Below are 23,958 nucleotides of genomic sequence, written 5' to 3'. Positions count from 1 at the left end.
TGTCTGCAACCACTTCTGCAGTATGTGATAATGCTACAAAACCTACAACTCAACAGTCTATTATGTGTTGGTGTCCAAAAGAAGAAAACTAGTACAACTTTGAGAGATGGTGCAGATCTTTCATATAAAATATCAAAATCAAAAAAGGCAAAAACAACTAAGTTTGATGTGTTGTTTGGACCAAATGGCAGTGTAATGCAGAGGGTAAGTTTTCTATCATCTAAACACATTTAACTAATATTAATTAGTGCATTTTAAACTGATTTTATTATTTTTTAGTCTGAAAATAATGACAGAATGTTACATAGTCCAACACTTATTAGTTCAGTTCTAACCAATATTGATTTGGGTTACAAATCAAAAGGATTAAGATGGAAATGTGGATTGCAGTAACTCAAAGACAACTACAAAAATAGAGTTACAGTAGATCAAAGGTAAAATCTTCTACAACTACTCAAGCCACAACAAGCGCTCAAGCCAGAAAGAATCAGTCCACACCAAGCACTCAAGGCACATGGTAATAGAATTCTCTTTGTGTATTGCTAGTTTTTTAATTCAATTTCTCCCAAGTGTTAAGAAAAGTGTGTTATAATTTTTGGTGCATTTCTCATTAACGGTGTTGTTAAGACAAACTTTTTGATGTAAACTCTTGTTAAAACATGTGTCTATATATTGGAAATATCTGTATTGGCAAAATAGTGTTTATCATTAAATTTCAATTTTATTTTCATTGCACATTGCAACTATAAATATCAAGCCATCTTAAATACAACAAATAGAAATCAAATGACAACAATGACGATAACAGTGTCATGCTAGTGCTTGATCTCTCATGTCTTCCATCATTTCTTCCTAACCTTTCTTGTCTTCATTGCCTTCTATGTCGACCTTTACTTCCTTGCTTTGAAATTGTTAATGGATTGTTCATTTAGTATTGTTCATTTGCATCAGCCCATCGAAAGAATCCATAACCATTACTAGCTTTATATTTTTGACAGCTTCAAAACATTCTTTCGAAATTAGTTGGTGTTCTTAACATTTTAAGTTCAACATAAAGCCCACAATAACAAATTCGAATTGTCACGGTATTACGAAAAACTAGAGAAAAAAGTGGACTAAAAAATTAAGATACAACAAAAAAAAGGTATAAAAAAATAAAAAATTAAGGTACAAGAAATTAGAGAGAGAAGATCGAGAAGAAGGGAGAAAAAAAAATCTTAAATTGCTCCAACAATGGTGTTGAAAGCAAATGAGGAATAAAGGCTTATAAATGCCCTAATTTGATTGTTGGGGCCCTGTTTTATGGGGTGGAATGCGCCTTTGACATTTGTATCACACGTTCCTATGTGGTCCCAGCCACATAGAATGTCATGTAAAAAAATGATTTAGAAAATTTGTTTTTAATGGGTTAAGGATTCAGATGACAAAAGTGTAAGTAGAAGTGTGCACTTTACAAATCAGGACAAGTAAGAGAGTATATAAAAGTTTGAGGTAAATTTTAAATTTTTAAAAGTCTCCAAAAATTAAATTTGATCCAAAAACTATTTTTTTTTTTCTAATTTTTGTACGATTGAATTTTTTTATGACAAATTGTACTATCAAAAAATTTTAAAAACTATTTGTGCCTTTTATGATCGAATAGTTCCTAAATCTTTAGTAGCTAAAAAGAAAAGAGCAAAATTTGCCCATTTACAAAACCTATAGATTCCAAAAACAACATTACAATAACCTCCAAGGACTACTCACAAAAACCCAAAACAATTAAAAAAAAAGAAGTAAAAATCATTACACTTTTTAAAACGCATGCCACAAAGCACCAAAACAGTTCCATTCCCTTCATTCCAATTTCATTTCAGTATTCTCAAAACCCTCACCCTTCTTCTCACCTTAAATTTTTTTTATTTTAATTCGCCGGAAAAAATCTCCGGCATGTCGAACAATCAAACGGAGGGATACGCCGATGATTTTATCGAGCAAATTCTCGCGATTCCTTCTTACACTGGTTTGCCTGTAGCTGATGTTGGTAATACTCCGTCAGATACGGCGTCGTTTAACTCTTCTGGTGGTGGTAGTGCTGGAGGTGGTGGAGTATTACAGCAGCCGTTGTTTCCATTGGGATTAAGCTTGGATAACGGACGTGATGACGTCAGTGATGCTGGTGGTGCTTATGCAGTGAAGCATGTAAGCAATTACTCGCTCCGTTTCATTTTACTTGGCCCTTATTGACGTGACACACTGGTTAAGGATACTGAATTAAATGTTATGAAACTCTAAATTTAACTATTACTACTATCCAATTTATGAAATTAAGAGAATATTATTACTCCTCTGGTCCAAAATAAATGAATTTTTGAGCTCTTTTTCAATCTCCAAAATAAGTGAATTATTCACTCTTTAAAAGACATGTTTAAAATTTCCTTTAATTTTACCCTCCGTTTACACTTTTTAGGTTATGAGTTTCAAGAGACTTAATTTACTTTATTTTAATGTGATGAAATTTCGAGACTAGTTTGATAATAACTGAAAGTTAAAAATGAAAAGCAAAGTACAATTAATGTCCTAATTTCTTTTCGTTAATAGGTGTGATTGAAACAAAAAATCACTTATTTTGGACTAGAGGGAGTATATTTCTCCCTTTATGCCCTTAATATTAAATAACAACCTAAAATAATTTAAGTTGAGGGTAGAGTGTATGTAAACCTTACCCGAGGATATGTTAGTATTAAATAACAACATAAAATAATCCAAAACATAAAATACATGTCTATTAATTTTTCTTAAGGGCCAGGTAAAATGAAATGGAGGACTAAATTCTGAAACTCTAAATTTGACAATTATTAATTTACGTAGTAGACAAGGAAAAATATAACAAAATTCTCTTAGACAAGTAAATTGAAACATTAGGGACAAGTAAAAAGAAACAGAGGGAGTGTTTATTTATTTTTTATTTTAATTTCTTTTGATAATTGTGGTATTTGGGTCAGTTTTTGCTAACTTCAACTAATTCCATGGATACCTGCCACCTCCCACCTCGCCACCAGCAACATATATCGTGTAATTTTGTCCTTCAAGGCTAAGACATATGTGAAGAATCACTTAGCTTGTTTTGTTTGGATTTGAACTTGAGATTTTTTCTTTTGGCATTTTTCAAATTTCAGGATATGCAACTTATTATTCTTATTATTGTTTGTTTTGTAGGAAAGAGAAGGGATGAATATAGGGAGTTTATATGCAGGATTAGAGCATTTGCAATCTCATGCAGTTAGACACTCTGTGCCTCCTGTTCACCATGTCCAGGTTACTCTCACCGTCTCTCTCTCTCTCTCTCTCTCTCTGTGTGTGTGTGTGTGTGTGTGTGTTTTGGTTGTGAAAGTTATTGCTTTTTTCTCCAGTACAGATAATTTTTTCGATATAAATAGCTGGAAATGTAAAATTGAGTTAATTTCAGTTTTCATGTGTTGATTGTGATAGATTTCTGGGTTGAATGTGTTATGTGTAGTTAGTTTTGTTGTAACTTGAAACAGGACCCTGTAAAGAGTTACTATTGTTTCTGATGATCATTGAGGAATTAGTTTGTTTTGAAGAATGCTAAACTCGGAAAAGTATTGTAAACTATCAATGTCTATAGAAAGTGCCTATTATAAATTTGACTTGCGACTGAATTTTTTCTGTCACCTTCAATCCCATTGGTTAAATTCCTTATTGACTTGTACATATTGCAACTATTTACACTTCATGATTTTGCTTCCTGAGGTTTTATGAGAGACAACTTTGTGGTCAAGATCTTTGTAGACTATGCTTAAATGATTTTTGTTTATAAGCTGAAATCTTAAGATACTCGGCTCTCACCCGAGAGACCTGGGGTCAAGTCTTGGCTACGGAGCTAACATATCCTCGGGTAAGGTTTACGCACACTCTACCCTCCCAGACCCTATTTGTTGGATTATATTGGGCATGTTGTTGAAATCTAAATGCATTTACAAATTTATAGTCGGTGAGCTGTCTGAAGCTAGTCCAGAATTTGTATTTACACAATTTAATTCTCCTTGCCAACAACTACATGGAAAGCAAATGGTTTTGAAGAATAATTCTTTTCTAATTGAGGCATATTATCTGACATAAGAATATAGAACACTGTTATATTTTTGTTTTTCAAAGATGGCAGTGTTCGAGATTAGCTTATGCTCAGCTCAACCTTTCCACCTTGTATTTGCCATCTCTCTTCAATGAGGGTATCGGGTGATTCTACTCACCAAGGCTTGGATATATAGGAAGAAATTACCTGGTGTTTTTTGCCTTAACGGGATTTGAACCTTAGACCTCATAGAGGCATGGTTGTTTTATTTTTGAAGTCTGATTAGTTGTACGATTCATGCTTGTTAACTATGATTTGGATTATGTTTCTCTAAGACGGACATGGCTACTTTGTGAACGATGGGAATAGATAATTTCTGCATTTGTCTAACTTATAATTTCTCTTGGTTTCTTGCAGCCCTTTCAAGGCCCACCAACAACTAGCACAACAGTAACTGTACCGCAGCCACCTTCAATTCGTCCCAGGGTTCGAGCTCGAAGGGGACAAGCCACAGATCCACATAGCATTGCTGAGAGGGTAAGAAGATTGATGTAGCATGCTATGTAGATAAGTTCCGTGAGGGCAAATGTGTATCACATAGTATAATGCAAGCTGTTAGAGAGTCTTCTAGAAACAAGTGGTACTAAATAATTGATCGACCTGTTTCTTTTTGCAGCTGAGAAGAGAGAGGATATCAGAAAGAATAAAGGCTTTGCAGGAACTGGTACCCAGCTGCAATAAGGTGTGTCCAAGTGTCTATTTGCCTGCCACAAGTTCTTATTTTCATGAATAGTGTGTTTCTTTACACATCTCTTGTGTCATTCTCAGGCTCTATAAAGTACGAAATCTTATGTTTACAAATAGTAATTTTACTTTTTCGTCAACAGCATGACCATAAAATACCAATACGTAGAAAATTAAAACAGGTATAGGATGAATCATCTTGTAAGCAAACTTTCACTTGTGGTGGACTGTGTCTGATGGTCAAGTGTACTATTTTCTAGTTGTCGGGCTTTTGGGATTAGCTGGATTGCTGATTTTCACTTTGATATGGATTTTTGCAATTGGACTTTGTCTTAGTTATTCAGCATCTAATTTCAATGGGTCCCTAATATAAAGAGTTAATTTAACAAGGATGTGGAAAGCTTGAGGTATTGAAATCTTATTTTTCTCTTGCCAGACAGATAGGGCTGCAATGCTTGATGAGATTCTGGACTATGTGAAGTTCTTAAGGCTTCAGGTTAAGGTAATATGTTAATTTTTTAACGTTGATCTTGTTGCTAACTTAGTCATCACTCTTCCTACCATGTTCCATAGCAAATTAGGTTCTCAGCTTCTGATTTCTGTACAATGAAGCTGCTTTACAATTGTTCCTCTCCATATGATTTGATTCTTAATTTAAAATTGTTGGAACCATTATCATTTATCCATTCCTGTCGAGCTCAATAATTCACCTTCACCATCATGTTCGTGAGGATACTTCCTTGCTGGGGGTTTAGTGTTTTGGATCATGTGCTTTTCTGGTTCTTGGTTTCTCTAACGGTGATTGAGTTAATTATCTTATCCGTACTACGTACCTTGAGCTACGTTTGGCTTGATTTCATGGGAAATAGTTGCCTTATGAGTGTAATACTAAGGACAAGTTAATGGTTTTGCTTGTATAATAATTCAGTTTCGAATAAGTATATTTCTACATCTCCTGGGCAATTTGGAAGTAATTCTCATCCTGGCCTATTCTACCTCCTACTCCCAAGGTCCCGATTTGCACACACTTCCTATTTTTGTTCGACATCATTCTGATAAGCTTTTTAAATCATTTTAACTGTTCAAATTCAAAATTGAGGTATTTTTTTATTTGAACTCAACTTTTCATCTACTCGTTTAATATGTTGTCTACTACTACTTGTATGATATGCAAGTCAAACTAATATTTTGCTTCTGTGTCAAATAGTGTCATAAAATATGAGGGTAGGAATGTTAGATGTGTTCAAGAAATTGAAAAGAGTCTTGATTAAAAAAAAAAAGAAATTGAAAAAAGTAAAGGGTAATCTCATACTATTGTTAGAAGTCGTCTAGTGGTCTACTGTTGCCTTCTCAAAAAGGTCCTCTGGTATACCATATAAATAACCGCTTGAAGGATGATTGGTGCCTCATTGAGAAATTTACGTCTCGTCTATTGGTCCCTAGTGCTTGCTTTACTTACATGAAAGTTATCATGCCAATCATTGATAATCCCACTCTATAACTCTTAACTTAGTAGGATGTTACTGTTACGTTTTGGTATGTCATTTGCTGTAATATATGCAAAACTTTTGGCTATGTTAGAAGTTGGGGGGGGAGTTGGTTCATGTGTAGCCTCTTTAGTGGTTTTGAGTTCCCCAGTTTCATGGATTTCTTGGCAATCATAGTCCCGTAGCTGGTTTGGAGATTTCCTGGTTTTCATTCTCGTATCTGTTAAGTAAATAGTTTGAATTAAACTGCCTAAAGGTACTGAGCATGAGTAGGCTGGGAGGAGCTAGTGCGGTAGCACAACTTGTTGCTGACATTCCATTGCAATCTGTGGAGGTAATGAATGGGATCCTGTTACTATTAATTGAACATCAAAGACCCTAAAGACATTGTCTAATTGCTTGAGCTAACAAATTCTTCATTTGCTTCGGTATTTTCTTGTTTTTTCTCTTATGTTAGGGGGACAGTGGTGAAAGTAGATCCAACCAGCATATATGGGATAAGTGGTCCAATGCCGACACAGAACGAGAGGTTGCTAAGCTCATGGAGGAAGATGTTGGTGCTGCCATGCAATACCTTCAGTCTAAATCACTCTGCATCATGCCCATATCACTAGCTGCCCTGATCTATCCTACTCAGCAACCGGATGACCAGTCACTGGTCAAGCCTGAACCGGCAGCCCCATCATAGACCTCCAATGTGCTGCACGTGCCTCTGAGAACTCCTAATAGCCTTGTGTCCCACCCTTCTTTGTATCCTTACCCTTACCTACCATCACTTTGTATTTTCCTCTGTAATTGGTGGCAATGCAATCAATGTCAGATGCCACAACTTTTGCTTTTAGCTCAACCATTGGCCCTTTTCTATTACCTTTCTGGAGTTTTGTCGAACAAGGCATGATGTCATACCTTGTACAAAGGTAAACGTATGAAAGCACCCAATCCTCCCTTTATCCCTTTGCTTAGTGGATGGTGGGGCCGTTGTAAAAGTAACCAACTGGTGGTTGTAAAGTATAATGTAATCTTAGTATATTATTGTAATGGATAGTTGAAGTTGCTCTCCCCCCAAACAATTCTGAAAATATGATTAGTGCCTTTGCTGTACTTTTTGTGTTTAGTAGAATGCGGAGTTTCTGGTGAAAAGTTTTAAATTCATCCAATTAATTTCTTTTCTCCTAAGTGTCAACATGGTTTGATGATAACAAGCTTGTTGACTCAAAGTTCCTTTCACTTGATCCTAGCAAAAGTAAATTAGGGGTCGTTTGGTACACCGGATTGGATAAGTGGGGATGCTCCATGAGACTATTTTATCTTTAGTCTTTATCCCACAAATAAAGAAATAAAGTCCGCGGCCATCCTACCATCCACATATTTCACAGATTATGTTGTTGTTTCTAAGTATCATGTTATCTATCAGGTTACAAGGGATATTGGCTGGTTTTATTTTAATCCATCAACAACAAAAACTATATATTTCAAAGCAAATTTAATTTAATGCATATTATTTTCTTTCTCTATCGAGAACCCTTAAAATTTTAGTGCAATTCTAATGAGCAATAGTGATAAGACCTAATATACATGAAATGCAAATTGACAAATTCAAATAGTTGAAAAACTAAACTGAGAAAAACGGTTGTGAAATACAAAAGCATTTTTTTAAAGTATATTTCAAAAGGGATACAATATTTCTTTTGTTATTGAACTTGAAACATATTTTTGTCAATACTATACCAACAGTTTGTGTTAGGTAAGCTTTCAAAAAATGTTTAGCTACAATTTTAAAACAATTTTTAAAAAAGTTTTTCCAAATTACTCAGCTTTCAAACACTTCAAAGTAGCAATATGAGTTCTGCTAATTGATTTTAAAAACACTTTTCTTAATAATAAAACAAAAATTTGTGCGTAGGCAAGCTTTCAGAAAGTGCTCCACTACTAGCCAAAAATACGTTTTATTTTATTTTTTCAAACATATCAAGTTATCAATGTGGTAACAATTTTTCATGTGACATGTTTAAGACCATAAGATTAAGAAGCATTTTGGTACATATGACATAATTTTAACTTAAGACTAGAATTCAAAAGTTTTTTTATTCTTTTTTAAATTTCATGTCAAGTCAAAATATGTCACTACTTGTTTTTTGAAAGAGTAGAGGGAGCAGTATATTTCCCTCACCCTTTTTTGTATAGGGAGAAGAGTTTGTAGCCAAAAACATCATTCAATTATACCCCAAAACTTAAACCACATCCTTTTCTTATGTTATCTGTAATCCACATGGAATCCAAAGGAGATTCAGTCTTGCCAATGCCTAACCTTCCTGCAGAACTCATTACAAAAATCTTGTTAAAGCTTCCCATGAAATATCTATTGCAATTCAGGTCTCTTTCGAAATCTTGGCTTTTGTTAATATCTAGCCCTGAATTTGTGAAGAACCATCTCTTATTATCCGCTACTAACAAGAACTACACACACCATCGTGTTATGATTAAGACTGGAAATTCTAATCATGATATCAAGGATTGTTCTGTTAGCTCTTTACTTTATGATTCTGTAACTGAGGCATTCGACTTGAATTATCCTGGTAAAAAGCGTGATGATATCCTTGGCTTGTTGGTTCTGTCAATGGATTAATTTGTCTTTCCATCACTGATTTTGGTAGATTACATGACTTTTTTCTATGGAATCCATCAATGAGAAAGTACAAGACATTGCCTAGTTATAGACGTAACCATGAGGATGGTTTTGCTCATTTCAACTTTGGTTTTACATATGATGAGTTCCAAGATGATTACAAGGTAGTGGGTTTTTTCCCTGTTTACACAAATGGACAGGGACACCCGAGTCACGTTGACGTCAAGATATATAGTCTAAAGAGTGATTCTTGGAGACGTTTTGGCTCTTGGGTGATTCTGCTAAGTTTGTCAAGGGGAAACTTCATTGGCTTGACATGCAATGGAACATCATTTCTATTGATTTGACTGATGAGAAATGGGAAGAGGTAGAGAAGCCTTCTTGTTTTGAAAGATGTCCCAACAGTTTAAGCTTGGAGTGTTTCAGAGCGATCTTTCCTTGTTTTATAATTATGCGTGGACTCATCTTGATATCTGGGTTATGAAGGAGTATCGGGTTGAGAGAATCTTGGACAAAGGTATTTACCATCATGTCTTCTGAAGATCCTGTGCCGCGTATATTTTATCCAACTATTTTAGTGTCAAATGAAGGTGAGATTTTACTTCCGTCCCAATCAGGTTTCACGAAATACAATCCAAAGGATGACTCGATCAAACATCTAGATGTTACTAACATAGCTCCGTGTCTTGAGGTAGAAATCTATGTTATGAGCCTAGTTTGTCCTTTTTGACAGAAGAAACCGCGAATGCACCAAAAATGAAGGCTAGCATGAGTGTCATGAAGACAATCGTGTGACTAATAACCTGTAAGAATTACACTATGCAATGTTCGACATGACGATGATATATGCCCTAGCTTGTCTGGGTGACCCGGCTGGCTCCAAATAGTTTCTGCTATGTATTTACAATGCTCTCGAATGCTGCTCCCCCATCTGTTCAGAAAGTAAATGTTTAAATTGTCGTATTGGTGATATTGTACCTCGACCAGATTACAGTCTTTAAATTACTTGCTTGCATTTTTGCTAGACGTCCATTCTATTTTCGCTTTTAACTTGAAGATTATTGTGCGTTTCTAACTCAAAATGGATTTTTAAAAAATGGCTTAAGTAGTTGGTTTTGTTAAATAACCTTCGCTCCCTTGGAAATACGTTACCACAAACCATCTCCAAGAACGATGGCTTAAACGAAAAACAAAGAAAGCAGCAAGAACAGGAAAACCATAATACAGCCATAACACAAGAACGAAAACAATTATTTTCTCATTTGTTAATAACTAAACTCGCAAGTCTCTCAAATATTAAACCCTCCCACATTTCTGATTCTGCAATCCAAAGAAGATGAAGCCATCTCGAAACAGAGGAAACTAACAAATCCCTTACCTTCATGCAGAGATCGTCACAGAAATCTTGCTAAAGCTTCTGGTGAAATACCTCTTGCAATTTACTGTCTGTCTCAATATCTTGGCTTTCGTTAATCTCTAGGCCTGAATTTGTGAAGAACCATCTCTTATTATTCGCTAATAACAAGGATTACATGTTGGGAATAAACCTCGCCACGATAATAATATTGCCGTAATAAAAAACAATAATTATGACAACAGTAATACTATAAATCAACAAGAACAACAAGAGTGATAATGACACCGAGATATTTTACGTGGAAATCCAATGAGGGAAAAATCACGGGCCAAGAGGAGCAACTGATGTTTCTTTAGTAAGGAATTTTAGACTGTAGTCACAAGTACAATATTCAAAGAGACTACTACACACTCAAAAGAAATCTCTCTTTTGATTTTTCCACCACACTACAATATCGCTCACATTCTCTATTTTTCCTCACAGACTAAACTCTCTGTGATGCCTCACTCTATTTTTATTTCACTCTTTTGTTGGTGTATCTTTCCAAGGAGATGATGAGCTCCTTTTATAGGCAAGAATTACCCCATTGATGTCATCCATGACATCACTAAATGAAGAAGGTTCAAAGTGTTCATTGTCAACACATTAAATAACCAACTACCAAATCTTGCTTACCGATTTGAAGCCAACTTTCTTTGAAAAAAGTTTACCCATGGTAAATTTTTCAAGACTTTATTTATGGGGCTGGACCCCACAAATCTCCCCCTCCAGTCCCATGCATCTGAAGGAGATATCCACGTTTTCTCAGAGAGAGCTTATGCCGACAAGTTCTTTGCACAATTCAAACTTGTCTTTTGACACCACCCTTGTCAGTATATCCGCAGGATTTTCACTGGTGTGAATCTTCTTAACGTGGAACGATTCATTCTCCACTTGTTCACAAATCCAATGGAACCTCACATCAATGCGTTTTGTTCTTGCATGGTACATGGAGTTCCTGCTTAAGTCTATTGCACTTTGACTGTCACAATAGACAACGTACTCCTTTTGGTGCAATCCAAGTTCTTGAAGGAACTATTTCATCCATAACATCTCCTTGCCAGCTTCAGTAGCTGCAATATACTCTGCTTCAGTTGTAGAGAGTGCGACACACTTTTGCAACTTTGATTGCCATGATAAGGATCCTTCTGAAAATGTAAACAAATATCTTATAGTGGATTTTCTATTTTCAAGGTCACCTGCCATATCAGCATCTGTATAGCCCTTCAAGATTGGATCAGATCCACCAAAACACAAGCAATCTCATATGGTACCTCTTACATACCTGAGTATCCACTTGACTGCTTCCCAGTGTTCTTTTCCAGGATTTTCAAGGAACCTGCTAACAGCACCAACTGCATGAGCAATATCCGGTCTGGTACACACCATTGCACACATCAAACTCCCGACTGCTGAAGAATAAAGAACATTAGTCATATTTTCTTTCTCTTCCTTTGTTGTAGGACATATTTTTTTGCTTAACTTCAAATGACCAGTAAGAGGTGTGCTAACAACTTTAGCACTCTTCATATTGAAGTGTACGAGTACACGTTCAATGTACTTCTCTTGAGATAGCCACAACTTTCTGCTTGTTCGTTTCCGAACAATCTTCATCCCCAGAATTTGTTGTGTTGGGGCCAAGTCCTTCATGTCAAATGACTTGGAAAGATATTTCTTCAACTTGGCAATCAACTCCTTGTCTTGTCCTACAATCAACATGTCATTCATATACAACAACAAAATAATAAAGTTGTTGTTCGAAAATCTTTTAAAGTATACGCATATATCAGAATAAGTCTTTTTGTAGGTTTGACTTTGCATGAATGAGTCAAACTTCTTGTACCACTGCCTTGGTGCCTGCTTCAATCCATAAAGACTCTTATTCAGTTTACAGACCATGTGTTTCTTTCCAGCTACTTCAAATCCTTTTGGCTAGTCCATATAGATCTCTTCTTCCAAATCTTAATGAAGAAATACAATTTTCATGTCCAACTGCTCCACTTCAAGATCTAGGCTAGCTGCTAAACTCAAAATGGTTCGAATAGAAGTCATTTTGACAACGGGTGAAAAGATTTCACCAAAATCAATACCTTTTTTCTATTCGAAGCCTTTTACCACCAATTGAGTTTTATATTTGACCAACTTGCCATTTCCATCTTTCTTGAGTTTAAAATACCATTTGCACTTAAGCGGTCTTTTACCTTTTAGAAGTTCAACCAGCTTGTACGTGCCATTTTTCTGCAGAGATTCTATCTCTTCTTGCATGGCTTTCATCCACTTATTCTTTTCTGGATGGACCAACACCTCCTTTAGACTTTCTGGCTCCCCCTCATCATTGACGAGGACATACTCTGAGAAAGGGTACTTGGATGACTCTACCCTTTGCCTTTCTGACCAAAGGTTGAGATTGTTGTTTTTTTTCTTAAGTAGGGTACTCCACCTGCTCGGCATAATCATTAGGTTGCTCCCCTTGCTCGGCAACCCTGTCGATTGTACTTTCTGCACTTTTGGGATGGTCAGAAGTAGAAGGAATGGTAATAACATTAGGGACTATACTATTCTATTCTTGACCTTCTCTAATACATCATAAACAATTCCGACTTCACTTTTTTGAAAGACTACATCTCTAATTCCAATGACCTTCTTCTTTATAGGATCCCATAATCTGTACCCAAACTCTTCATCTCTATATCCTATGAATATGCAGGGAACTGATTCATCATCTAGTTTTGTTCTCTGCTCCTTCGGTACATGTGCAAAAGCTCTAAAACCGAACACCTTCATATGAGAGTAGGACACATTTTGTTAGTCCAAACTCTCTCTGGGATATCAAATTCCAATGAAACTGATGGACTATGATTAATCAGGTAACAGGCCATCTAAACTGCTTCATCCCAAAATGACTTGGGCAGTTTAGCCATTCTGAGTATGCTTGTCACCTTCTCAATAATGGTGTGATTCATTCGCTCAGCTACACCATTGTGTTATGGGGTTCTAGGAACAGTCTTTTTATGTCTGATTCCATGAGTTGAACAATACTCTTCAAATTCCCTTGAAGTGTACTCACCTCCATTGTCAGTGCGGATATGCTTTAAATTTCGACCCATCTCTCTTTTCACCAGAGCATGAAACTTTTGAAATACTTAAAATACCTGATTTTTGGTTTTCAAGATATAAACCCATAATTTCTATGAAGCATTATCAATAAAAGTAATGAAATATTTGTTACCTACCATCGATTTTTCCTCTATCGGACCACAAACATCAGAATATACAAGATCAAGTATATTCAATTTTCTTTCAGACGGTGTCTGAAATGAGACTTTATGTTGCTTACCGAATAAGTAGTAGTCATATGATTTTGCTGTTGTACCTTTGGTAAAAGAGATGAGTGATTTCCTAGCGAGAGTCTCTAATCCTTTCTCGATCATATGATCCATTCTTTTATGCCACAAATCTAAAGAAATCTCTTCTTGAATTGTAATCAATTCACCTCGGTAAATTTCTGTATTTGTCCTATACAACGTACCACGAGCAACTCCTTTCGAAATCAGCAATGCTTCATTGGTGAGTCTCTATTTTGTATTTGCAAAATAGTTCTCGTATCCATCTCGATCCAAAGCAATTCCAAAGATCAAGTTCAATTGCAAATTGGGTATATGACGTACATCTTTTAGAACCAATGTGCATCCGACATTAGTCTTAATACTAATGTCTCCAATCCCCACGATCTTTGAATAACTTGAGTTACCCATTTTCACAGTGCCAAAATCACCTACTTTATACTTGCAGAAAAGATCCCTTACCGGTGAAGCATGGTAAGATGTTGCTGTGTTAATCACCTATTCTGACTCTGTCCCTGCCAAGTGCATACGCTCTTCTTCCTTGTTTATGAAGAGAACAACATCATCATTATTTTGCATCGTGGCAACAGTATTATCGTCATTCTTCTAGCCACTACTTTCACCTTTTGCCCCTTTTTAGATTTGGGCAATCTTTTTTGAAGTGACCTGGTTGATTGTAGTTATAGCAATTTTTGGCTTTTGATTTGGATCGGACCTTGGTCTTTCCACGACCTTCGGTTCTACCATAGCTACTTAAAATCCTTTGGTGACTTCTTCCTCTACTTTTTATAATGAGAGCTTATCTATGATTTTCAGGCTTCTTTCTCATCTTCTCATTGAGTAGAAGAGCTGATGTGGCATCTTTTATCTCAATAGAGTCCTAACTATGTAAAATAATTATTTCCAAATTATCATAAGAAGATGGCAATGAGTTCAAGAGTATGATGGCTTTATCTTCTTCCTTGATCTTACTTCGAGGTTGGCCAACTGCGTGATTAGTCCATTAAGTATATTTAAATGTGACAAAAAATTTGTACCTTCACCTACATGTAGGGCGTACAACTACTTCTTTAGGTACAATTTATTTGTCAGAGTTTTGAACATGTAGAGATTTTCTAACTTTGTCTAAATACCACATGCACTATCTCTGTCGACAATGTTATTGACCACATCATCTGTTAAGTGTAACCTGATTGCACTACCAGCCTTTTCATTAATTTCTTTCTAATCCTCCAGTTTCATGGATTTGGGCTTTTTGGATTTGCCACTTATTGCCTTGTGTAATTCTAGTTAGATGAGCAGATCTCTCATCCCCCTCTGCCATATTAAGAAACCGCTATCACCATTGAATTTTGCTACCTCGTACTTTACTCTGGACATTTTATCTTTATCGAGTATAGTACCACCAATTGCAAAATATTATTTTCGTGAATGAGCAGAATCTGAGCTATGATAGCAGTTGTTGGGAATAAATCCTTCCACAATAATAATATTGCGGTAATAAAAAATAATAATTATGACAACAGTAATACGATTAATCAACAAGAACAACAAGAGCGATAATGATACCAAGATTTTTACGTGGAAACCCAATGAGGGAAAAACTATGGGCTATGAGGAGCAACTGATATCTTTGTAGTAAGGAATTTTAGACCGTAGTCATAAGTGCAATACTCAAAGTGATTACTACACTTAAAAGAAATTTCTCTGTTGAATTTTCTACCTCACTATAATATCACTAACACCCTCTATTTTTTCTCACAGACTAAACTCTTTGTGATGCCTCACTCTATTTTTCTTTTACTCTTTTGTTGGTGTATCTTTCCAAGGAGATGATGAGCTCCTTTTATAGGCAATAATTACCCCCATTGATGTCATCCATGACATCACTAGATGAAGAAGATTCAAAGTGTTCATAGTGAACACATTAAATAACCAACTACTAAATCTTGCTTACCAATTTGCAGCCAACTTTCTTTGAAAAAAGTTTACCCATGGTAAGTTTTTAAAGACTTCATTTATGGGGTAGGACCCCACACTACACACACCACAGAGTTATGTTTAAGGCTTATGATTCTAACCGCGATATCAGAGGCTATTCTGCTAAGTCTTTACTTTACGATTCTGTAACTGAGGCACTTGACTTGTATTATCCTGATAAAATTTTATGTTTATTGTAATAATTTAATTTTTTTAATGAGGAGTAAATGGGTAATTTGGTCTATATTATAATATTAATTAAGAGAATTAAAGTGAGCAAGCCATAAGCGAAAATCCTCCCCTTGTTCAGTCTTTTTTTTTCACGTTTAAAAGGAGTAGAATGGGGCCTTTTTGATACAAGTATGATCATGATCATGACACTTTTGAGTATTTTTGAAGACTAGTCACTAAAGGGCTCTTTTATCATTTCTCAATTATTTGTAATGTTGTATAAATAGAACCTTGTAGGGTTTATTTTCTTAGTTTATATTTGAGATTGTAAGAAAATCCTCTTGTGAGAGAGAGCTCCAAAATTGAAATTAGGGCATAGCATAAGGGTGGATTCTCTTGTGTGTTGTAAAGCCTGATACCTTGGTGCTTGAGAGGTGAACGCCCTCTTGTGTTATTATAAGAGTTAGTTGCATGTTGAGTGTGGTGTTAAGGGTCCAAGAGTTACCATTCTTGGGTTCTTAAGATTACAACTTCATTATGTCTAACTATCTATCTTTGTTTCTTGTTCTAGTGTCGGGTTTCCCTTGTATTGTTGTAAAGCCCGTAGGTTCTATTTGTTTTAGCCTTGTTGTTCTTCATTTTAGTGTGCTAATATAACTTGTTGGTTGGATGTTTTGAGGTGTTAACACTCGTTGTTCTCTCTATTCTTGTTATAAGTAGCGAATCCGAGAGTGGTCACCAAAATAGTCTCGGGTTTTCTCAACTTATGGATTGTTTTGGTGTATGTTTTCTTGTGTTGTTGGTCATCCTTGTATTATTTGGTATCAAAGAAAGGTTTGATTTTGTTCCAACAAAATTAGTCTTGGGATTGTTATCTTGAAAATAAAAAAAAAGTAAAAAAGAAGAAAAAAAGAAAAAAAGTTGTTGTTCACGTTTTTAGGGTTTTTCAAAAAAGTTAATTTTTGTGTGTTTCTAGTATTAGATCCTTGTTCCCTAACACTATTAGAGTCTAGAAATTGTAAATCCTAACAAAAAAAAGTGTCAAAATAAAAAATCCCCCCAAAATACTAAATCCGTTTTTGACCCTAGGTCAAATTTTGAGTTTTGGTTTTGTATTTTTCTTGTGTTTTTTGTGTTAGATTTGTGTTCTCTAACACTATAGGAGTATAGGGTTCGAAATTGAGCTATGTTGGAAGTTATTTGAGCCATCCATCATTTTTGAGCTTGAGTTCGAGAAACTTGAAGGTGGGCTCTCATTGTGGGAGGTTGTTTTAAACTCACGTGTGTTTAAACGCTATCCTGTATTTTGAGACGCAATAATTTGTCCTGATTTTATTATAAAATTTTAGTATTAATTTTTTATTAAAGAAAAATAAAAATAATATCATAATTATTTATACTTTATAAAATATAAAACTATGAGTTTGGCTGGCCTGTTAAATTACAAAGCCCATTGATCAATAACATATCTACTACTATAAATTCATAAATCTCTCAAACATTAAACCGAGTAGTCTCTTTCTCCGCAGCCAAATCCCCGAATGGAATCCAAAGAAGATGAAGTTTCAATATTGGCGATGCCTAACCTTCCTGAAGACCTTATAACAGAAACCTTGCTGAGACTTCCTGTGAAATCCCTATTGAAATTTAGGTCTGTTTTAAAGTCTTGGCTTTCTTTAATCCGTAGCCCTGAATTTGTGAAGAACCATCTCTTGTTATCCGCTACTAACAAGGACTACAAACACCACAGTCTTATGTTTAAAAACGGTTTCAAGGACTATTCTCTTACTGCTTTACTCTACGGATCTTTTGTTGAGGTAAACAACTTGGATTATCCCGGTAAAAATCTCTAGGGTCGTCCTCGGATTGTTGGTTCTGTCAATGGATTGATTTGTTTAGCCATTAGAGTATTTTATGAATTAGATGACTTGTATCTATGGAATCCATGAACTAGAAAGTATAAGAAATTACTTAGTTATCTAAGCCGAGGTTCCGTAGTTGAAGATTACCTAAATTACCTGGTTGAACCTGTTGGTTTAAATTTTGGTTTTGTATATGATGAGTGTCAAGATGATTACAAAGTTGTGGGTTTTTTCCCTATTGTTAGAGATAGAGATGGATATTTGATTCATATTCATGAGGTCAAAATGTATAGTCTAAAGAGCGATTCTGGGAGATGTATTGATGATTTTCAAGGTAGAAGGCTATTGGATGGCTCTCCTAAGCTTGTGAATGGGAAACTTCATTGGTTTGGCGGAGGTGCGAAGATCATTTTTGCTTTTGATTTAGCTGATGAGAAATGGACAAAGGTAGAGCACCCCTCCTATGTTAAAAGACATACTTTTTTGAGGGTTATCTTTCCGTGTTTTGCGATTACACATCGACTCTTGTTGATATCTGGGTTTTGAAGGAGTACGGGATACAACAATCTTGGACAAAAATGTTTACCATCAAGTTTCCTCCTCCTCAAGATCGTGCGGGACTTATAATTTATCCACCATTTTTAATGTCAACTAAAGGTGATATTTTGCTTCAGTTTGGATCACATTTCACGAGATACAATCCAAAAGATGCCTCGATCAGGTATCGAGATGTTACTAACTTTACTCCATGTCCCGAGGTAGAAATCTATGTTAAGAGCCTAGTTTGTCCCTTTTCACAAAGAGACCACGACTGCAACAACAATCATGTGACTGATAATCTGTAAGAGTTGCATTAAATGAATTTTTATTAAGTGTCGTTAAATTTTGCCTCGTATTGCTTGGTGATTTTTTCATGAGCAATATTTTTTGTTCTATTATCTGGTGTATTAAACTTTAAACTCAATGATACTGGGCGTTGTTGCTTTTCACAAGTATAGTAGATAAATGCGCCAATATTACCTAAGTTTAGTTGCTTTTCTAGTAAAAATTTTTTCAATACAAGAGGTTTTTCTGACTATTCTCTCTAGGGGACAGCTTAATAATTCTCTGAGATAGTATATAGTTTTGGTATGTTCCCTTGCTGCTAATAGCTGCCTGCATGTTGCTCAGTGGTGGATGCAAGATTTTCTTCAAGGGGGTAGAAAAATAAAAATGTATTTCACTGAGGGGGTTCGAAAATAAAAATGCAGTGCCTGTGAATCGAACTTAGACCCTCAAAGTGAATTTTAAATTCCCTAAATAAATAAGTCAACCACAAGTTTGGGTTGAGGGGATTCAAAATCTATATATAACACACAAAAAGTATACAAGTAACTTTATATATACAATGTAATTTTTTGTCGCAATGTTCGGGTGAACATCCTCATGACTCCCTAGATCCGCTCCCAGTAGTACACATGATATAACCAATCACATCTTTCTTAAAATATGTGTTTTTACCTATTGTTTACATAGATTGAATTCATAAAAATTCATAGCTAGTTGATACATTATATATTGGTCAAATTAACTGATTGAACCAGTATTTTTAGATAATTTTATTTCATGTAGACTAGTGTAACGCCTCAAAGTTTTGGGGCCTGTCACCCGCCAGGATTGTGCGTGCCAACTAGGCCGCAACATTGTCAGCTATGCAGGCGGCATATGCTGAGGGAATATGCTGAAGTCGAAGATGAGGCAAAAGGGCATAATATGAGGCAAAAAGAATCTATATATGTTGCATGACATGTCCTGAGAGTGCCAAGGTGATTTGGAGAGGGCTTGGTGTGAGCCCAAGGGGGCGGAGGCATGGTGAGGATCGTGTGCGGTGTTCGATGTCAGTGTTGTGCCATTTTGACCTACAAGTGGAATCTAAGGATTCCGGTTTATAGTGTTGATATTAAGGGTACCTTATGTATGCTTACCAAATTTGGAGTCATTTGGAGTCCGTTTGGATAGTGGCTTGACTTGGCCAAAGTCCAGTAGCATTGTCGTAATTTCGTGATTGGTCCGAAGGCCATAAATCATTCCATGTGTATGGGAATGGGGTGAAACTTCATGGAGGTGTGAAGGAAGTCAAGAGAAAGGAGTAGGAACAAACGACACCCAATTTAAAGGTCGGATAAATGATCTAAGCCCCAGTACAATTCTCGGGCAAAATGATGTCTAGTGCCAGACATAGGGATTATTTATTTTAAGCATATATAAGGGGGGTATACATGGTGACGGCCTACCAGCCTCCCCCGAGTGTGTCGATAGATGGCCACCCAAGTGTGCTGCCTTAAGGGACAACCTCAAGGGCCTGCCTTGGTATGTCAAAGGAATGTGCAATGCACTCATAGGGCTCGGGAACCCTATGGGCAACGTAGGGTCGGGTGGACCAGCATTGGGCACCCTGACAAGGCTAGAGGTTGGCTATATGAACCGACATGCTCCGCAGGCTGTCTAAATGATGGAAGTATGCCTCCAAGCCGATAGAGCAATCGAGATACTCTCCCCATGAGACTCGTGAGCTAACTTGTAAGCTTGTTCAAGGTTCAGCCAAGTGAGCAAGGGTCCGTTGGCCTATACGGGCAGTTGTGGGGCGACACTGTGCTATGAAAGTTGGATGCAAATTGTGTGGGCTATGTTTGGCTATGCCATAAGACATGAGAGGGCATGACTAAGGAAGACGCTTGAGACAAAGGCCAAGGATTACAGGTTTCCCTACTCGGGCGAAGCAAAGGCCAAGTGCACATGCACAAGATGATGTTAAGCTTGAGGATAGGACTATGCACGCTGTAGCGATGCCCAGGTCCAAGCTTGAGAGTTGGTTGTTATTTTTTGTCATTTTGTGGAAAATTTATCAAGTAAAAAAGGAGTGTATGGTAAGGTGGTAAATGAGTAAAAAATGATTTGGGGAGGGACAATATTATGTGTCTACATCATGCCTCTTTTTGGGTGTAAGGACAAAGGGTTTTCAAATAAAAAAAGTAGACAACGAGATAGAATTTTGTCCCGAATGTTATTCAAAAAACGGAAACAGAATGAAGGAATGCGATCGAATCTTGATTTTGGACATCCTATTTACCCGAATTATGAGGGAATCAAGTCACTTGTATCTCAAAGGGTTGGAAAAGAAGGGACTATATCGAGTTGGATAATTGAGTGAGGCTCTGTCGAGGCTCCGATTCGCGGCTCTGTTATTACATCAAAATAAAAATTACGAGTTAAGAGATAATAGAAATTACAAAAGTCCTATCTATGCAGCTTCTCTAGACTCTTGACATGAGTTTCTGATGCTTTCAAAATTGAAAAAAGATCCGATCTTCTTTGGGATGAATTTGAGAATAGATTCTTTCTCCACACAAAAGTTATAGTTGGAGATGAACTCGAACATTGACCATGTTTTTCATGTAGGACTTCTGAATTTTGAACTTGAGTTTGAAAATCTCTACCCTATTCTTCAGGCGGGCTTCGACTTATATTTTCTTCACCTGATTGCTTGACCTTCAATTTCATCACCCTATTATCTAGGTAGGCTCCTGACTTGCTATTTTTAATCTTTTGATTTTCAATTTCATCGTCCTGTTTTTTGGGCGGGCTCCCAACTTGTAGTTTCCTCACTTTATTGACTTTCAATTACTTCACCGTGTTGCTTGACTTTCAATCTCTTAACCTTGTTGCTTGACTTTTAAATTCTTCACCTTTTTGCTTGACTTTCAATTTCTTTACCCTGTTCTTCGGGCGGGCTCCTGGCTTGCAATTTTATCACCTTGTTCTGCAGGCAGGCTCCTAACTTTTCATTTCATATTTCATTACCCTGTTCTTCAGGCGGACATCTGACTTGTAATTTCATCACCCTGTTCTTCAGGTGGGCTCCTAACTTGCAATTTCATCACCCTGTTCTTCAGGCGGGCTCCTGAAATCAAGATCAAAACTACAACAAAAATTATTCCAAACAAAGATTATGGTAAAGAAAGATTTCATATTTCAGAAAAATAAAGTCTCATTTTGCTAGAAGGGTCCTAAAGTGCCCAATAACAGGAATTAAATTTTCTTTTTGCCCTTATTTATCTTCAAAAGCTTGTGCGAGTGTCAAAGCCAATCACAATGACTTGCAATAATGCATAATGCAAAGATGAATCAATGATTCTGATCAACAAATGCACCTTTTGAGGGTAAAATTGAATGACTGAGACCAACAAGTTCCTCTCTTAAGAATGAAAGTGAAAGGTTCTTACTAAAAGTATCTTTTAGAATTAACAATTCAAATTAGGAAGTACATCTCCTAACTGTGAGACATGAAAGACCCAAATTAGAGAATGTGTCTCTTAGGGGTACAAGATGATGAGTTTTACCACAATTGTGATTACCAAACCTGTATAGCAACACTACTCTTGCATTTGTAGAAACAAGGAATTGCACCGCTGGACATTTACGCTTTGTGGCCTTTGATTTGAAGGTAACAACTATTCATGTTTCATACAAAGAAAACTTGTGAATTTAAAACAAGGTGGTTGGCTTGGGACTTGCGACTTTGGCTTTTGAGGCAATTTCTCTTACACTGGTCCCATTAAAATCTTGCTTCTAATCATTAATATTTGTCATTGCCTTGTTACACCATTGATCCAAACTCAGAATATTAAGAATGGCTCTGAAACAAACATAGTATCTCTATTTTGCTATATTTCTCAGATAATCCACTTTACACCTTGGTATTTCCACGAATCCCCCGAATCTGTCTGTTGACAACAACCTTCTGTATGCCTTGTTCTGACTTATAATTAGGGTTGTTCAAAAACAAACCGTAACCGTTAACCAACCGCAAAATTAGTTTATTGGCTAATTGGTAATGGGTTATCGGATTAATGGTTGGAGAACGGATAATTTTTTTATAATTAATGGCTTATTGGTGTGGAGACGGATTACTCAATTTTTTTATCGGGTAAACCGTTAACCCATTATTATAATTATATTTTTGTCCCCAGATATATAAGTATCTTTTGTCAATTCCACATATAAAACTCCATTTATTATTCTATTCACTTCTTAGTCTAGAAAATAACATGTCACTTTTTGTGACATCTAACCATAAAGTGCAGTTAGACTCCCTAAAATATAAAGAAAATCTGAAATTAATTCTTAGACAAAAACATAAATTATTCTTGACAATACAAAGGACCGCAATAAAAATGAAACAACCCAAATGTGTTCTTCACAAGTTTTGATATAAAACATACAAATTCAAAGAACAAGCAGCTCCTAGGAAAATATTAGCATTGAAAGCTTCTGATAGTGATAAGGAATTTGAACTTGATAAAGAGCAAGTTGCCTTCATAACTAAGAACTTCAAAAAATTCTTTAAGAAAAAGAAGGAAACAAGTACTAAGAAATGTTCCAATGACAATCCAAATGGGTGCTACAAATGTGGAAAAACTGATCAATAGATTAGAGACTGCCCAGTCTGGGAAATAGAATGGAAGAAGGAAAGGGATGAAAAAGAACTGAAGGCAAAAAGAAAAGAGGAGCATGCAATGATAGCAGCCTGGGGTTCTGATTCAGATAAAGATAAAGTTGATGAAACTGCATTAATGGCCCTTGGGGATTCAGATCTGGATGAAGAAGATGAGGATTCTGAGGTAAGTATACATGAACTCAAAGAAAAACTGAAATTGTTCTCAAAGCCAAAACTTGTTTCCCTGCATTGATTGATGATTTCCAAGAGTTAACCTCTGATAGGGATGAATTGTTCAATAGTCTAGCAAATCTTAAATTTGATCTCATATATCTAAAGGCTTGCTCAAATATAGTTGACAAGGACAATTACAGTCTCAACAAACAGGTTGCAGAACTTGAGATTTGAAACAATAATCTTAAGTCTGAAGTTCTCAAATTAACTCTCACTGAAAATGGGAAGAAGTCCATGAGTAAAGAACAAGAAGATGTTGAACTTGAGCTTGTTAAATACAAATGAGAATGCCATGATTTAACTGAAAAAATGAATAAGTTGAATCAGGAAATCTCTAAACTAAAATTGGATCTTGAAAGGGCAAACAGGTGGACAAACTCCTCTAGAATTGTTCACAAATTAAGTGAGAAAAATTTTAATGAAAAGGCAGGTTTGGGATTTCACAAAAGTTTTGATGATTCAAAAGATTTATGTTAAATTTGTGAAAACCTAGGACATCCCACCGCTGAATGTACAGTAGCTACAAAAATCAGATTAACCAGTCAAAACCTGACTAACAGATC

At 36.0% G+C, this 23,958-nt stretch overlaps 1 protein-coding gene and 2 pseudogenes across 1 annotated transcript; all 3 read left to right on the top strand.

The window, feature by feature from the left end:
• Positions 1 to 1,658: 1,658 nt before the first annotated feature.
• Positions 1,659 to 7,407, top strand: LOC107864641 (transcription factor UNE12). Its single transcript, XM_016711071.2, has 7 exons — positions 1,659 to 2,181; positions 3,199 to 3,297; positions 4,493 to 4,612; positions 4,752 to 4,817; positions 5,256 to 5,321; positions 6,563 to 6,640; positions 6,764 to 7,407. Exons 1-7 carry the CDS (start codon positions 1,804 to 1,806, stop codon positions 6,992 to 6,994), a joined length of 1,038 nt encoding a protein of 345 aa, XP_016566557.2. The 5' UTR covers positions 1,659 to 1,803; the 3' UTR covers positions 6,995 to 7,407.
• A 703-nt stretch (positions 7,408 to 8,110) lies between these two features.
• Positions 8,111 to 9,902, top strand: LOC107866638 (annotated as a pseudogene).
• Positions 9,903 to 17,315: 7,413 nt separating this feature from the next.
• Positions 17,316 to 20,088, top strand: LOC124897017 (annotated as a pseudogene).
• Positions 20,089 to 23,958: the final 3,870 nt, after the last annotated feature.

Source organism: Capsicum annuum, chromosome 3 (genome assembly GCF_002878395.1).
Source record: "Capsicum annuum cultivar UCD-10X-F1 chromosome 3, UCD10Xv1.1, whole genome shotgun sequence".
Classification (NCBI taxonomy): domain Eukaryota; kingdom Viridiplantae; phylum Streptophyta; class Magnoliopsida; order Solanales; family Solanaceae; genus Capsicum; species Capsicum annuum.
Note: the sequence above shows the minus strand (reverse complement) of the source record. Positions and strands in the feature narration are given on the sequence as shown.

Bases quoted from the DNA above. Each gene is read 5' to 3' on its own strand.
- LOC107864641 (XM_016711071.2), top strand. From the start codon at position 1,804: ATGCCACAAAGCACCAAAACAGTTCCATTCCCTTCATTCCAATTTCAT. The intron at 3,298-4,492 runs GTTACTCTCACC...GGTTTCTTGCAG, and splicing joins CTCCTGTTCACCATGTCCAG to CCCTTTCAAGGCCCACCAAC. The intron at 4,818-5,255 runs GTGTGTCCAAGT...TTCTCTTGCCAG, and splicing joins TGGTACCCAGCTGCAATAAG to ACAGATAGGGCTGCAATGCT.